The 16,276-nt window shown below is 45.4% G+C and overlaps 1 protein-coding gene across 1 annotated transcript in view; it reads right to left on the bottom strand.

Moving 5' to 3' along the window:
• Nucleotides 1–2,026: 2,026 nt before the first annotated feature.
• Nucleotides 2,027–16,276, bottom strand: part of Gfra3 (GDNF family receptor alpha 3) — a 30,890-nt gene continuing 16,640 nt past the window's right edge. The window contains exons 4-8 of the mRNA XM_034517812.2: nt 8,304–8,616; nt 3,843–3,946; nt 3,561–3,695; nt 3,112–3,200; nt 2,027–2,897 (exon numbers count right to left, since the gene is read on the bottom strand). Coding sequence (XP_034373703.1) covers nt 2,808–2,897; nt 3,112–3,200; nt 3,561–3,695; nt 3,843–3,946; nt 8,304–8,616 — 731 coding nt within the window. The 3' untranslated portion in view covers nt 2,027–2,807. The remainder of the gene's footprint in view (nt 2,898–3,111; nt 3,201–3,560; nt 3,696–3,842; nt 3,947–8,303; nt 8,617–16,276) is intronic.

Here is a 16,276-nt window from a genome sequence, read left to right as displayed (position 1 = left end):
AAGCACTCATACATATGAAATAAAATACTTTTAAGTAGAAACAAACAACAAAAACAATGGCTGGGATTTGCCTCAGTGGTAGAGTACTTACCTAGCACGGAGAGGCTCCAGGCTCAATCTTCAGCCACACACACATACACACGCTTTTATATCAGAGAGAAATGGGAAGTACTCTGGTTTGGATCTAATTTCTCTCCATGGGAAGTTTTATTGGGGTTTAATCTCCATTGTGAGGTATTCAGAAAGTGGAGGCCAGGCATGGTGATGCACACCTGTCCCGGGATTTGGAAGGCAGAGGCAGGAGGATCTCTGTGAGTTTGAAGCCAGCCTGGTCTATATAATGAATTCCAGGACAGCTAGGTCTACATAGTGAGACTCTGTCTCACCCCCTACCCCCAAAGAAAGTGGAAACAATCCAACTTTGGTATTTAGAGGTGAGGCCTTTGAAAGGTGATTAGATAAAATCAATAAGGGGATGGGATGCCCCCATGATTAAATATTGATGATGGGAGAGAGAGAGAGAGAGAGAGAGAGAGAGAGATCGCCAGGCACAGTGATCAATACCTGCAGTCCTAGCACATGGGAGATGGGAGGCTGAGGCAGGAGGATTGTTAGGACTTCATTGCTAGTCTACATTCCATAGTGAGCTTCAGCTCAGCCTGGGTCACAGTGCAAGATTCTGTCTCAAACAAAATAAAACAAAAACTGCTGTACATAGGGAAGCATGCCAATAACTCCAGCACTTGGGAGGGGGAAGCAGGAAGATCAGGATTTCCAGGTCATTCTCAGGTATATCACAAGTTTAAGGCCTCCTGGGCTGTGTGAGACCCTGTCTCAGGTGCTTTTCTATTGCTGAGATGAGACTCCATGACTAAGGCAACTTATAGAAGAAGAAAGAGTTTATTGGAGGTTTGCTTATAGTTTCAGAGAGTGAGTCTGTGACCATCTTGGCATGGAGCATGGCAGCAGCAGGCAGGGGGCGCTGGAGCACTAGCTGAAAGCTTACATCTGATACACAAGTAGGAGGCAGAGAGAGCTAACTGGGAATGGAGTGAACTACTGAAAACTCAAAACCCAACCCCCAGTGGCACATCTCCTCATCCTTCTTGAACAGTTCCACCAACTGGAGACTGAGCATTCAAATATATGAGCCTATAAGACCATTCTCATTTAAACCACCAGAAATCCTGCCTCAAAAACAAACCAAGTCAGGCATGGTAGTATATGCCTTTGGTCCCAGCACTCAGAAGGCAGAGGCAAGGGATCTCTGAGTTCAAGACCAGCTTGGTCTAGAGATTGAATTCTAGGACAGTCAAGAATGCAGAGAAACACTCTGTCAAATATACAAAACAAACAAAAAAAAACTATAAGAATTTATGGAGGAACATTTCAGAGATTAAGCACGAACAAGCTAGTATGACTATAGACTTTGGGGGTGCGGGGAACTTCACATTTAAACCATGACACAGTGGGGCTAAAAGACTGACTCATCAGTTAAGGGCACTTGTTGCTCTTACAGAGGACCTGGGTTTGGTTCCCAATACATACATACATACATATATAAATTTTAAACTACCACAGGGTTAAATGAATCAGTATAAGCTCAATAAATGATGGTTGGTATTATAATTTTTTTTTTGCTGCATTTATCACACTGCACGCTGTTGTTTTTCATTGATTGTCTTCTCTGTGTCCCTATTTTTGTGTATGAGAGGTTTGAGACTTGCTACCTCAGAACCTCTTCCATACTGCACAGTGCCTTTGAAAGAGTGAGTGAATGAATGAGCAAACTTACAGCTCTGTAAACATATCCTTCCAACTACTCTGCATGGGTAGATATTTATTTACTCCAGTAGGATTAAATTCCCTGAGAGCAAGGAACAGGCTCTGCTTTCTTCTGGGCATATGATCTAGAACAGATCTAGAACACAAAGGTCCAGGAACTGTTGTGATTGACTCACACCCAGTTCCCCCAGCAGCAGCAGCAGCAGTAGATTCCACACAGGATCCCAGAGGCACCTCGAGCTGAGATAGACACCATCTTTTATTTATACTATTCTTCTTCCAGATCTGCCAAGAGAGGCTGAGAGATTTGCCTGAAGTCACACAGCAGTTAGCAGTAGGGTCACTGTGTCTCTTCCTCACACAGTCAGTGCCCTTGTATCTGTAACATACTGCTAATTCTATAAAAACTTACCATTTAAGGAAATGGGGAAAAATCAAAGTCTTAAGTCAAAATGTTTAATCATGACCCGAGGGACTAGGGGGACTTGGGGACAGTAACAGGAGTTAAGCAAGACCCAAAGGTTTTAGCTCTTCATGCCCAAATGTTCAGGATTGCCTGGCAGAGCAGTCAAGACAGCAGGCTTTGTCTTCCACTCAGAGGGACGTGGGGGCTGGAGCACCAGCCTTCCTCACAAAGGGAATGTCTTTCTCAGCTGCCTCAGAACCATCAGCCTGCCTTCCTGGAGAAGGCAACAGGGACTGACAGCCCCTGGGTAGTCCTGGGAAATAGGAAGAAGCAGGAGGTAAGAAGCTATTCACCACCAGGACATACAGCCAAACTGTAATACAAAGTCCTAAGGAGGAGCAGCCTGAGCCAGAAGCAGGGGAGAGGGAGGTTTGAAAACTAGCCACTTGGGTTCTGAAGGGTCACAGCCCTGGCTTCTAAAACCTCATCTAGAGAAGACAGGATATGCTGCAGGATGCCTGGTTGCATCTTCTTCCAGAGGCTGGCATTCTCCCATCACAGGCTGCAAGTCAGTCTGGGTGTGGTGGAGAGGACGAAGGACCCTGAGGAAGCCCAGCTACCAGAGGGTCTGCAGCAGAATCAAGGTAAGGATGAAGAAAGAAAGAATAGGTAGCCTGGGCTGTGGCCTCAGCGCGGGATTGCTGTTCTGTGGAAGAAATGAAGTAGTGTCAACTCAGAGGACATCCCTTCATCATGTAAGCCTAAGGGAACAGACATGATTGTCCCTTTCCCGTGACATGTGCTTTAGAGATCTCTTGTATTCATGGCAACTCTCGTACCTTGTTCCTTTGTATGCTTGGTTTGTGTTTTCTCCAAGCAGTGCAGTAAAAGTTTGAGGTATGTTACAGAGGAAGTCCTACCTGCTGCTGCACCACTGAAAAAGTAGTGTCCGCCCAGTCCTGGGATAAGAGTTGCCCATGGAAACGCATCTTAGCTGCAATGGCTTCCACTAAGTAGAGGAGAAAAAGAAAAAAGTTTGGAACAAGGTGCCAGGATGTTTCTCAGACTCCCAAGGCAAGCAGGGGAATGCCAAGGGTCCTGGGATACAGTGAGAGTGGAATAGTGACTTATTCTGCTTGCTACTTGGAGTTCTTGGGGCTTAGATAAGTTGAGCAGGTAGCACAGAGGTCACTCTCGGAGGGGGAGAAGGGGAAGAAGGGAGAAAGGTTCAGGTTGGAGGGATGGAGGGCTAGGAATGCTGGACTGAAGAGATGGACATCTGTGTGGACTACTTGGCTGGCTATTCCTCTCTCTCTCTGACAGTAGATGATCCAGCTACAGGGTCCGGGAGTCAGGGGCGCATACGCACTGAGGCAGGGGTTCTGAGAGAAGGACCTTTCCAGCTGTTCACACTCGTCCTGCAGGTTGCCACTGCCTCGGCAGGTGCAGCTTAAGGCAACACTAGTGTTGATCTTGCTGATGAAGTTTGGGGTCATGGCAGTGCCTGTTGGAAGAAGGGAGGAGCTGTCAAGGGTTAGACAAATCCAACTCCAGCCTCCATCTTCCTCAGCCTATCTCAGGACTATACCATCCTGGGTTCAGTCTCAGAGCGGACCGGCCTATTGACTCTCTACACATGCCCCAGCCTCACCAATTAGCCCCAGGTATGCCCGCAAACATCTGGACTGCTCAGTCGCACAAGTCCCGCGGATGCCCATAGGATGGCAGTGGGTCTGGAAGTCCATCAGGCGTGATCTGGAAGAAAAGAGGTTTCCAGGGTCCCCACTGGGGATCTGGACTTCCCCAGTCCTTCTGCTGGCCACGCCTGCCTTCATGCCAGCTCCTCCTTTGCCTTCAGCTACCCCATCCCAGTTCAGTTAATGCTGCTGCCACTCCACAGCCCACCACTATGACTGTGAGCTTTACTATCTGTAGTTACATGATCACAAACAGCTTTTTTCAAGTCTCTCTGACCATAAGATGAGAGGACAACAGCGGGACTAGGCTGACTTTCAGGAGGATGAGCTTCAAGATTGCACATATGGCATTCAGCATAGCACCTGGCCCACATTGAGTGTTTAGCGAATGCCATATACTGTGATCATTAACATTCATAATATATTAGGTAAGCTGATTTCTCTTCCTGTTGCTGCGATAAAATACCCCGACAAAGCAATTTAGGGGAGAAAGGTTTACTTTAACTCACAATTCCAGGTTACAATCCAGCCTAATGAGGAATCCATGACAGCAAAAACTGTGACTAACAGAAGTTAGCCATATCCACCACACAAGGAGAGAGAAGGTGAACTCAAGCATGGTTGGACTTAACCCACTCTCTCATTTTATATAGTCCAGGACTCCAAGCCTAGGGAATACTGTCACTCACAATGGTGTGTCCTCCCATTACTGTAATTAGATGTAGTCCCCAAGGCTGGATAGATGGCTCAGCAGCTAAGAGCATCAGCTGCTTTTCTAGAGGACAAGGGATTCTTAGCACCACATGGTGGCTCGCAACCATCTGTAACTCCAGTCACAGAGGATCAAATGCTCTTTTCTGGCTCCCAGGATACCAAACATGTACATAACACACATACATACATGTAGTCAGACAAAATACATATAAAGTCAAAATAAGTAAGTCTTTAAAACAAACAAACACAGCCACTTAATTATATCAGTTATCTTTAGGTGCTAAAATTATGAGCATGCCTTTCTGTATATATTTCTCCAGTTTAAATTACATTTTGTCTTGTGCTAAATTAATTGTTTACTTCTCTATCAATTAGGAACTCCTTAAGGACAGGGCTGGTATTTTTGTCATTTTAAAATATCTAAGATGATAGTCATGGCTGAGACAGGAATCATTAGGACCGTAGAATGGGTAAAGATTAAGTCACAATCCTGCCCTCTAAAGCCAATTTAGAATTCTGACTCCAGCCAGACCTGGCACACACCTTTTTTTTTTTTTTTTTTTTTTTTTTTTTCCGAGACAGGGTTTCTCTCTGTATACCCTTGGTTTTCCTGGAACTCACTCAGTAGACCAGGCTGGCCTCGAACTCAGAAATCTGCCTGCCTCTGCCTCCCAAGTGCTGGGATTAAAGGCGTGGGCCACTACTGCCCGGCTGGCACACACCTTTAATCCCGTGAAAAAGCAGATAAATGTCTGTGAGTTTGAGGCTAGGCTGGTCTACATAGGAAGTTCTGGATCAGCAAGCCTAAACAGAAAGATACTATGTCAATAAAAAGAAAATATAGAAAAAGAAAGAAAAAAAAAAAAAAAAAAGAGAGCAGACCTTTGACCTATAAACCAGGAACACACTGTTTCACTTCTTCCTTCTATGATTCACACATTGTAAACTAAGGATGATACAAAATAGTAAAAATAGTAAAAGCAACTGTCTTACAGGTTTCTTGTGAGGCTTAGACAAATAAATACTAAGTATTTAAAGCAGCATCGAGTCCTTAACAAATGGCTGAAAATGTTAGTGTTATTATTGAGAGCTCCAAGTCTAAGCTTCAAAACAAAGATTCATTGATTTTTATGTGTTTGGATGGTGTTTGCCTGTCTGTATGTATGTGTATCATGCATGTCCCCCGTGCCTGTGGAGGGCAGAATATGGAGTTGGAGCTCCTGGAACTGGAGTTACAGACAACTGGGAGCATCATATGGGAACTGAATTCAGGTCCTCTGCAACAGCCTCAGGTCTCTTTACATCTAGACATCTCTCTAGCACCTAACCTGAGACTGAAGTGGTATCTGTGTGACTCTGAAACATCTCACCCTGCCTCCATACTTATGATGTGAGGTACATACCATATGTAAAAAAAAAAAAAAAAAAAAAAAAAAAAAAAAAAAAAAAAAAAAACCAATACAGGAATGTGCCTACTTTTGTTGTCTGGATAGACAACTGTCTGGCAGGAAATGCTCTCCAGATTTCAGTGACAGAATGTGGAATGATGTTTTAGCATATATATTTTTTGATTTTTTATTAGCATATATCAATCATGCATAGTAGTGGGCTTTGTAATGACATCCTCACTCCACCTTTAATTTTTGTCCTTTGAGGCAGTCTTGCTGTTTTCATGGTCTTAACTTTCCTCCTGCATCAAGCTTCTAAAGTTCTATCTAGTTTTCTGAAAAAACTAGGATGACAAACTGACCCTGTGGGATTCTGGTCAGAGTTACATGGCTCAGAATGCTCAGCCGAGCGCTGAGACCATGTGCTCAGCAAATGTGCTGCTTGTTCAGAACTTGATTTCAGGGGCTGGAAAGGTGGCTCAGCGGTTAAGAGTGGTCAAGAGCAGTCAATTCCCAGCAACCACATGGTGGCTCACAACCATCTGTAATGGGGTCCGATGCCCTCTTCTGTACTCACAAACATAAAATAAATAAATACATCTTTTAAAAAAGAACTTTTTTCTGATTTATCTTGATTTTTTGTATTTTTTGAGGCTGGGTCTTATGTAGCTCGTGCTGTCCTCAAGTTCAGAATGTGTAGAAGGATTTCTTAGATTCCTGATCTTTTTCCCTTGGCTTCCAAACCACTATCCTGGCTTGGAATTTTATTTCTTTTTAAATTTTTAGCGTTGTGGCTTGTTTTGTTTCTTTGAGACGTGGTTTCTCTATGTAGACCAGGCTGGCCTGGAACTCAGAGATCCGCCTGCCTCTGACTCCCAAGTGCTAGGATTAAAGGCGTGCGCCACTAGGCTCAGCCTTCAGTTTTAATTTTTAATTTTTTCCCTTATTTACACAGGTGAGGGTGGTTGGGGTGCCACCGTGTGTGTATGGGTGATAGCATTCCTTCTAGGCTCCACCTCACCGTTACCTGGCAATAGCCAGGTGTGCCTATGCCTGGCTTACTATGAAAGGAGCTGTTTGGCCCTTGCTCTCTTACTCTCTCCCTGAACCCTTCTCTCTCTCTCTCTCTCTCTCTCTCTCTCTCTCTCTCTCTCTCTCTCTCTTTCTGTCTCTAATCCCTTTCCATCTCCCTTTCCCATGCTGTAAATAAATTCTAGTCCATACTATATCAGTCATATGGCTGGTTACGGGGGGGGGGAGGGAGAGGGGGGAGGGATATCTCATGGTACCACAGAGGCACCCACCCCCTCCCACCTCACCATACCTGGCTCTGTCAAACACATCCTTGGCTCTTAAAAAATAAATAAATAAATAAAACACAATGGGGATGAGAACACAGGTTTCTGGAGTTCTTCTCACCTTCCCCCTTGTTGAGACAGTCTTGTTTCTACAGGTGACTACTTCTGGGGTCCCCAAAGGTTTTGAGGATTCTCCTGTCTCTGCCTCCAGCCCTAGGACTACTGGGATTACAGAAGCAAACCACTACATCCCAGTGTCTCCTAGCAGGAGGTAGAGGCTGGCAGAGGTCTGAGTGTGAGGCTAGCCTGGGCTACCTAGTGGGTTCCAGGACAGCCAAACCTATGTTGTCTCACAAACAAGAAAAACAACAAAAAGAAAAAGAAAGGAAGAAAGAAAACAAAGTTTCTGGAGCCAGTGAGATAAAGTCAGTTATCACCAGAAGCCTGAAGACTTAGTTCCCTCCCTCTCTGTCCAGGGCATACTTGGTAGAAGTTGACCTTTGCCCTCCACAGGTGCACTCTGACTCTTGAGGTCGTAGGTCTACCCCACCTCCCTCACCCCATTAAATAAATGAATAAATAAATGCAGAGGGTTTGTTGTTTTGTTTTGTTTTCTCCAGGGTCTCACACTGTAGCCCTGGCTGGCCTAGAACTCACTAAGTTGACCAAGCATTTAGAAGGTAGGGGAAAGAGGGTCAAAAGAGTTCAGGTCTATGTGAGACCTTGTCTAAAAACAAAAAATAAAGTGAAATAAAATAGTGTCATGGTCAGAAGGGGTGGGGCATCTTTATAATCCCCCACACTCAGGAAATTCAGGGGGAAGCTTAGGCCACATGATGTAGTGGACAGCCTGTGCTACAGGAAGGAAGAAGGAAGGGCAGGAGGGTGGGTTTCACAAAAAACAGCCAGTGGGCTCAGGGTTCCATGGAATCAGATCCAGCCTTTGCCGGGCAGCCAGACCCAAATGCAGAGGCTCGCCGCGTCCCCGCCCATCTTGCCCACCCTCACAGGGCACCTGCACAGAGGGTCCGCACGGCAGAAGCTCCGCAGATCCAGGCAATTGGGGGCCACAGAAGGGAGGGCGCAACTGGGAGCGATGGTGTTGCGCCGGCGCTCCCCACAGCCCACATCTTCGGGTGCGCAGGGACACAGCAGCAGACCCTGAGCGTGGGACTCTGCGGCCTTCTCAAAGAAGGAGCGCAGCTGTGCTAGGCAGAGGTGGCGCTGGCAGCGGAGCCCTGAGCATGCCTCCGCGTAGGCCTTGCGTAGACGGTCACACTTGTCGTTAAGAGTACACAGCATAGCAAATTTGAGGCAGAGGTCCGAGTCTGTGGGGAGAGTAGTACCAGTCACCAAGCAGTGTCTCACTAGGAAGCCCAGCAAACCCCCGATGTGACAAGTAGTTGAGGTGGCAGAAAGGAAGGATTGTCCTGGGTCAAGCCACCCTAACACTTCTCTCACAAATTTTATCTGGTTCCCTATCTTCATCTTGTCTGGTAAAATCATCATCATCATCATCACCACCACCACCACCACCACCATCATCATCCACATACATATAACACTCACTCATTTGTCTGGCATGCAAGCAGCTGATAGCTCAAAAACACAAAACGGGTTCCTGGATCCTATGCGGTGAGATCTGATGGTGGGAATCACAAATCAGAGGCTCTGCAACACTCCAGAGCACTTACCGACTGCTAAAAACCGCATATGACCAAATTCTACTTTCTATTCTGTTCAGGGTTTTGTTTGGTGGTTTTTGCTTGCTTGTTTGTTTTTGAGGAGGGTAGTATTTTTTTCTTTTTTTTTTTTTTAAATTGTGTTTGTGTGTTATATGTGTGATTGTGTGTTGTGTGTGAGTGTGTGCATGTGATGCTATGAAGCAGGTGTGGAACCTGGAGGACTGTGAGCGAGCGAGCTGGGTCTTCCTCTGCCATATGGGTCCCAGGAGGTCAGGCTTGGCAGCAAGCGCCTCGACCTCTGAGACATCTCATTTGTCCACCGTTTGTGGAGACAGGGACTCAAGTAGCCCAGACTGGCCTTGAACTTCTGACCCTCCTCCCACTCTAGCCCCACCCCCGAGTGCTGAGATTACAGGTGAGAACCACCTGCCACAGGGTTAGGTTCCTTGCCCACCTTTCATTTACTGACTCACATGAAAACTCTCCCCTATCCTGAAACTTCAGAACTAGAGTGGTATTTTTATGTGTGGGGTTATAAGGCCAGGCTTTGTACATGCTATGCACACACCACTGGGTTACAGCTCATGCTTCTGATGATAGTTCTATTAACAGGATATTCCAACAAACAAACAACCCAGAATATTCCAGCAGCTGTGATTTTAACAGGTTATTTACTAATTCTTCCTAATAGGTTCACTGTGTATAAATTTATGGATTTTTCCCTCAAAATAGCAATTTTAATATACATAATTGACAATACTATAAAACTCAATACAAATTCTAATTCTTTTTTTTTTTTTCCTCTTCCCTTCTCCCTCTTGCTCTGGCCCTGCTTGCTCTGGCCCCGCTCACTCTGTCTCAAAAGGTTTTTATTTATTTATTATAAGTAAGTACACTGTAACTGTCATCAGACACACCAGAAGAGGGCATCAGATCCCATTGCAGATGTTTGTGAGACACTATGTGGTTGCTGGGACTTGAACTCATGACCTCCAGAAGAGCAGTCAATGCTCTTAACTGCTGAGCCATCTCACCAGCCCCAAATTCTAATTCTTAAGCTGGGTCTGGTGATGCTGGTATATACCGCAGCACTCAGAGTCATGGGCAGATGAATCTCTGTGAGCTTGAGGCCAGCCTGGTTTGCATAGCGAGTTCTAGGCCAGCCAGGGCTATATAGAGAAACTTTACTTTAATACATACATACATACATACATACATACATATAAATAAATTCACCCGGGTATAGGAATGTACTCATATAATTCCAGCACTTGGATATATAGGAATATGGATCAAGACTTCAATGCCAATCTGGACTACATAGCAAGACCTTGTCTCAAAAATAAGAAAAATCTTAAGATCTAGTGCCTATATGTATCATTTTTTAGATAGGTAGCTCAGGCTGGTCCAGAATTCACACTGTAGCTGAAGATGACCTAAAACTCCTGATCATCCTGCCTCTACTTCTCAAAAACTTGGATTCTCATGTTCTCAAGAACACAGACCACCACACCCAGTTGTACACTGTGTATTCTTTCTCAATTAGTTCACAACCTCCTTGTCCTAGGGAAAAATGCATCACAGCCCTTGCTGGGCTGATGGCTCCCACCCTGAGTGACCCCTGTGGGGAATGAAGCGCTTGCTACTTTTTTCTGCCCAACACTTCACCCACCCCATTAGAATGGTTGATAACAAGCAATTTCGTAGTCCTTAGGGACTTTTGAAAAACTACTTTACTGACCACCTTCAGTGTAAATACTCCATTTCAGTGTGTTTTCTGCCACTGCTGCTCCCACACACCCTTCCTGAGGACCGGCGGCCCTAATGGGCTCTGGAGGTTTCCCTAGTCAGCGCTGCTTTTTCATGACTCCGGTGAAAGCAGACCACACACCACAGCTCAGACTTCCATCCGAATGTGGCAAGCAGGGCTTTTCCCCTAAAGCCCCCTCATTCTGTGCTCTGCCAAAGACCAACCTGAGTTTGGAGAGGGGTTCTGAGAGAAGGGGTATCTGGGAGCAGCGAAAACAAATGACTCAAAGTCAAACTGTGGGTTCAAGCTGTCGGACCAGGTTCTGCTTAAGACAGCTTTCTCTCTCTGTTCTGCTTGCTCTCTCTGTTCTGCTTTCTTTGGAGATCTCCAGACAGTTCTCTCTCTCTTTATTTTCTGTTCAAGACAGTTCTGCAAGTAGTTCCCTATTCCTATTCTAAAAAATTCTCTGGATAGCTCATCTCTTGTAGATCATAAGCCCCATTTTTTATTTTATATATCAATCCAGTCATTCAGTCATTTACTCCAGGTTCCCTTTTGATTGTCCTATGAATCAGCATCCTAGTGACCCCAGCCCTTTGATTCTTAGGAGACAGAAAGCACATTTTTTTTTTTTAACATTGCAAAAGAATTCAGAGAGCTGTCTGCCTCTGTTAAGCACAGAAATTACCATTTCTACCAAGCCTAAGGTTAACCTTGCTCTGTCTCAGGCCAACCCTGAACTCAGGAATCTGCCCGCCCTTGTAAGCATAAACAAAAAACTTAGCTGGGTGGGATCTCCTGGGATCCCTAAATCTCTTTATCTCCTTGGTATCTTTCTGACAAGTTGGTTCACAGGGAAGATCTCCAGAGAAAGCAGTACACAAAGTAGTCTGGAAAGCTGTCTTCACAGAACATAGTCCGCCAGCTTGGACCCACAATTTGACTTAGGGCCCTTTGTTTTCACTGCTCCCAGATGTCCCTTCTCTCAGAACCCCCTCTCCATGCCAAGGCTAGTCCTTGGCGGGTGGTGCTCAAACAGTGACTGGGAGAGGGTAGGTAAGTACACTGGGCAAGTTTAGTTTGGAACGGATTTCACTTAGGGGTCATAACACCCCTCCCCATGTGAGACAGAGCTTGGCAAAGGAATGAAGATTTCGTAAATAAAAATCAAATCCAAGAAGCAGAGAAATAGATGTTAAAGTTTTAAAACAAGCAGTTACTAAGAAAGATGTCAAGATGTACACAAGGCTTTTTGCAAGATTTCTTGGGGGTTTATACAGAAGGTTAATCTATTGTTTCCTGAAGAGGGGTCATTGAGCCCTGACACATGGTGAAAGGTTGGTATAGACCTTCACAAGTGAGTACAAACCCACAGCGTGAAGAAATGATTGAGCATGCTCTGTCCTTGCAGAGCACAGTTGAGCGAGCCTTAGGAATAGAGAGGGTTGGTGATCTGCCTCACACCAGCCCTGCCTCGGTGCAATTGGCTTGCTCCGATTTGATTAGTTTGGGGAAACTGCATTTACCATCACCATCACCAACATCCCCCTCGATGCTGAAGGCTTTACATGCTAATCTTGCTATTTCTGAAAGTGAATTGGAAGAGCCCCACCCCCACATCCCCCCACCCCCACCCCGGCAGTGCTCTAGATTCAAAAGAGGTGGTCTCTAACTATCATAATGAGAAGTGGCCTCTTTTGACAAGCACTACCAGACACCACAGGACTGGCAGCAGGTAGGAAAGGCTTGCCTGTCAGGAGAATTTTTGTTTTGGAAAATGAAGAATGAGGAGGAGGTCAGAAAAGAATTGTTCTTCAAGAGAAGAAAGTAGGGACGTGATATATCCGGTATTGACTGGAACCGGGCCATTTTTGGACCCTAAGGCACAATTAAGAATAGCAAAAGAAAATTTGGCTATCTCAAACCTTGCTATTACTGCCTGAAGGAAGTTACCCTCTCCTGGGTCACAAACCTTGGCTTTGGCAGACATCTGCCAGGGTGGAGAAGAGCCTTATGCTGATTTTGTGGCTCATCTAATGAATGCAGTCACAAAAAAATAATTCCTAATGAAGAGGTGGCAAGTGTATTGTTGAAACAATTAGCTTGCAGGAACACCAATGAAACCTGCAGAGACCTGCTTGGACCTGCAAGGCATTCTGGAAATATTACAGATTTTGTCCGCCCCTACACTGACTTTACACCATTGCAAGGTCTTGCGATGGCGGCAGCTTTCCAGGGGCTTTCCCATTTCACAAAGGGGACCTAAGACTAAAGATCCAAGCTCTGGCCTTTGTTTCAACTGTGGACAGCCTGGGCACATAAGCCACTAATGCGCTCACGGGCCAAGCAGAAAAGGACCGGTACAGAGTGCCATGGGCTGAGCAGATGCTACCTCTCCAGCTACATTGTGCCCACACTGCCAGAAAGGTTACCATTGGCAGAGAAAATGTAGATCTAAGTTTCACAAAAATAGCATGCCACTCCCCATTAAAGGGAATTGTCCTCAACAGGGAAACTTTCAGGGGGCCCATCCCCAGGCCCCTCAAATAATGGTAGCCAGCATGAATCCTTTTGCTCCAATCAATCAAGGATGTCAGTCATTACCTATGTTGGGCCACCCTAGGGAGCTCAACCTGAGGAGTTCCACAGCCTCAGCCACATTAACTCCTGATTCTCCACCAGTGACCATGCCCACTGTAGTTCGTGGTCCATTGCCCACAGGCACAGTGGCAGAAGCACTATCTCCCTACAAGGGATATATGTAATCCCAAGAGTTACTGATTCTGACTACACAAGAGAAATAACATCATGTTGCAGCTTCTCACAAAAACAGTCTGGATTCCTGCAGGACCGCGGGATGCTCAAATGTTGTTGCCATTATGTGTTAGGGGTCAGCCAGACAAACTCAGGTTCAAGGAATCTCGTGTTTTGGGTGGAAGAAGTAAAGAATAACAGGATTTTTAAAAAGGAGAGAACAATAAATGGACAAGCAATCAAAGGCCTTTTGGATATGGGAATGGATGTCTCTTGCATAGCTAGCAAAGATTGACCTGCAGTTCGGCCCACTACATCCATCCTCTCCCTCCACACTTGAAGGCGTGGGACATGCCTCCAATGCTGCTCAAAGCCCAGCTGTTTTGCATTGAGAGGAACAAGGAATCAGAGAAACTTTCCAGCTTGATGTGATACCTCCCTTTACACTATGACCCTTTACACTACGGGGTCAGTCAAATGGGAGCTTTCCTGCTGACTCCTTCAGATCCTGACATGCAGCAGGCGCTGAAAGATGGGCTTTGATCCTCATAGAGGCCCTGGCAAAGGCAACAGGGCATGCTTATGCCCACTGAACCCCAGCAATGAGAAGCTAGGGAAGGATCAGCAGAGAGCCACCAGGCGAGTCTGACTTTTTCTCTTCCTGTTCTATTTTCCAGGGTTTGCAGAAGGTGGCACAATGTGCCACTCACCAAGCTGTGGTGACATGCAGCCACAGGGACACACATGCAGAGGAAATGGGACGTGCTCAGCACAGCCATGAGAACAGCTGGAGAGGTGGCTGGAGCAAGCAGAGGCAGAGCAGGCCCCTTCCCACTTCTAGGCAGACACAGATGACATCTGTGTGGCAAGGACCTGCCAGGCAGAAAACCAGAGAGTGAAATCTTGCTGCTGTCAAATTGGAATGACACAGCTCATCAAAACTTAAGAAGTTCAGGCTTCTTTGTTTGTTTGTTTGTTTGTTTGTTTGTTTGTTTTCTGAGACAGGGTTTCTCTGTGTAGCCCTGGCTGTCCTGGAACTCATTCTGTAGACCAGGCTGGCCTCGAACTCAGAAATCCTCCTGCCTCTGCCTCCCAAGCGCCGGGATTAAAGGCGTGCACCACTACCACCCAGCGCTTCTTTTTGTCTAAAATTTGTTTAAATGCTTGTTCTTCCCTCCTAGCCAGGAATACCTGAAACAATGTTCCTGCCTTTTAACCCAAACTTGTTCAAAAAATTTTCAATTTGTTTAAAAATTCTTTTGAGCCGGTCAGTGGTGGCGCACGCCTTTAATCCCAGCACTTGGGAGGCAGAGGCAGGTGGATTTCTGAGTTCGAGGCTAGCCTGGTCTACAGAGTGAGTTCCAGGACAGCCAGGGCTACACAGAGAAACCCTGTCTCGAAAAACCAAAAAATAAATAAATAAATAAATAAATAAATAAATAATAAAAATTCTTTGAGCTTCAGAAAATCATATTAGACATGGAGAAAAAAACAAGTTAGATAGTAACAGGAAAGTGATGTATCTTTTTTAAACTTAAAAAAAATTATAAGCTTCAAGGACTCCACTCATATCTACCTCCCACAGGTCAAACTGATTATGTTAATAACCATTACTCAAATCCTTTATTAATAAAATAACAGTGTCTACTTAAGTCTGTTTCTTTTTCACAGACAAGCTGTTTCTGCCTACCCCAGATACATAAGTAACATGGTATCTTCTTCCTCAGCTACTTTGTCTTCCTTCAGCAGGTGAAATAAATATCCCAGCTCTTCCCTCTGCTGTCCTTCATGCAACAGGTGACTTCCCACTTAAAGGATTCCTCCCAGGACCAAGATTCCCTTAACGCCCATGCCTCTTTTCTAGGCCTTTAACGACTGACCCCTGGTACGCTGCTGATCAAGCTATTACAGGCTTCACTTGCGCATTGCCTCCTCTCTCCACCCCATAGTGACTATTCCACAGGTCTGTTGCTATGAAGAAAGAAGATTGTGACCAGTCATCAAGAGCAATACAGACAGAGATTCCCGACTCTCCTGATGGAGTGGAGGAGGTCCTGCAAACTCTCAATTGCCCAGCTGGCTGACCAGGAGAGACCCACACTGCGAGCAGCATCTAAAGTCAGAGCTTGGTATATTCTGGGCTGGGTCTTACCCATGATGCCATATTTTCTCGGGGGAGATTGCCCTTCTCAGCCAGATTTGTTTATAGAGGCTTTGCATAGGGGTCCCTTGGTTCTCAAGAGATCTAAAAGATTTGTGGCAGCCTTGATATTGGGGATCACAGCCTTAATAGGTGTGATTTCTATCCACTACATCTTTGGTTAAAGAGATTCACATAGCACATCATGTAGATCAGTTATCCAAAAATGTGTCAATAGCACTCATGATCCAGGAGATGACTGACAGGGGACTTCAAGTTAGGCGTAATGCTTTAGAGGAAGCAGTTCTACTTATGGGAAATCAAATTCAAAATATTAAGATCAGGCTCTCAGTGCAATGCCATTCACTGTTCTGTTGTGTTTGTGCCACCCCCTTGGAATACAATACCTCTGAACATGGCTGGTTTCAAGTTCAGTCTCATTTAAAGGGGTTTTAGAACAATTCTAATTTGGCTTTGGATACGAGTTCCCTACATCATAGGATCATGGATATGAATAATTCAAGAATGGATACACTTCTACTGAGGAAAGGTCTGCAGCTTTTACTCTTGCTGTGCATGGGCACACAGCTTCGTCCTCCTGGACGACTTTGCTGATGAATGGAGGAGTCGACATTGGTTTATTCTTACTGCTTTTATTT

The sequence above is a fragment of the Arvicanthis niloticus genome, chromosome 14 (assembly GCF_011762505.2).
Source record: "Arvicanthis niloticus isolate mArvNil1 chromosome 14, mArvNil1.pat.X, whole genome shotgun sequence".
NCBI lineage: Eukaryota > Metazoa > Chordata > Mammalia > Rodentia > Muridae > Arvicanthis > Arvicanthis niloticus.
Note: the sequence above shows the minus strand (reverse complement) of the source record. Positions and strands in the feature narration are given on the sequence as shown.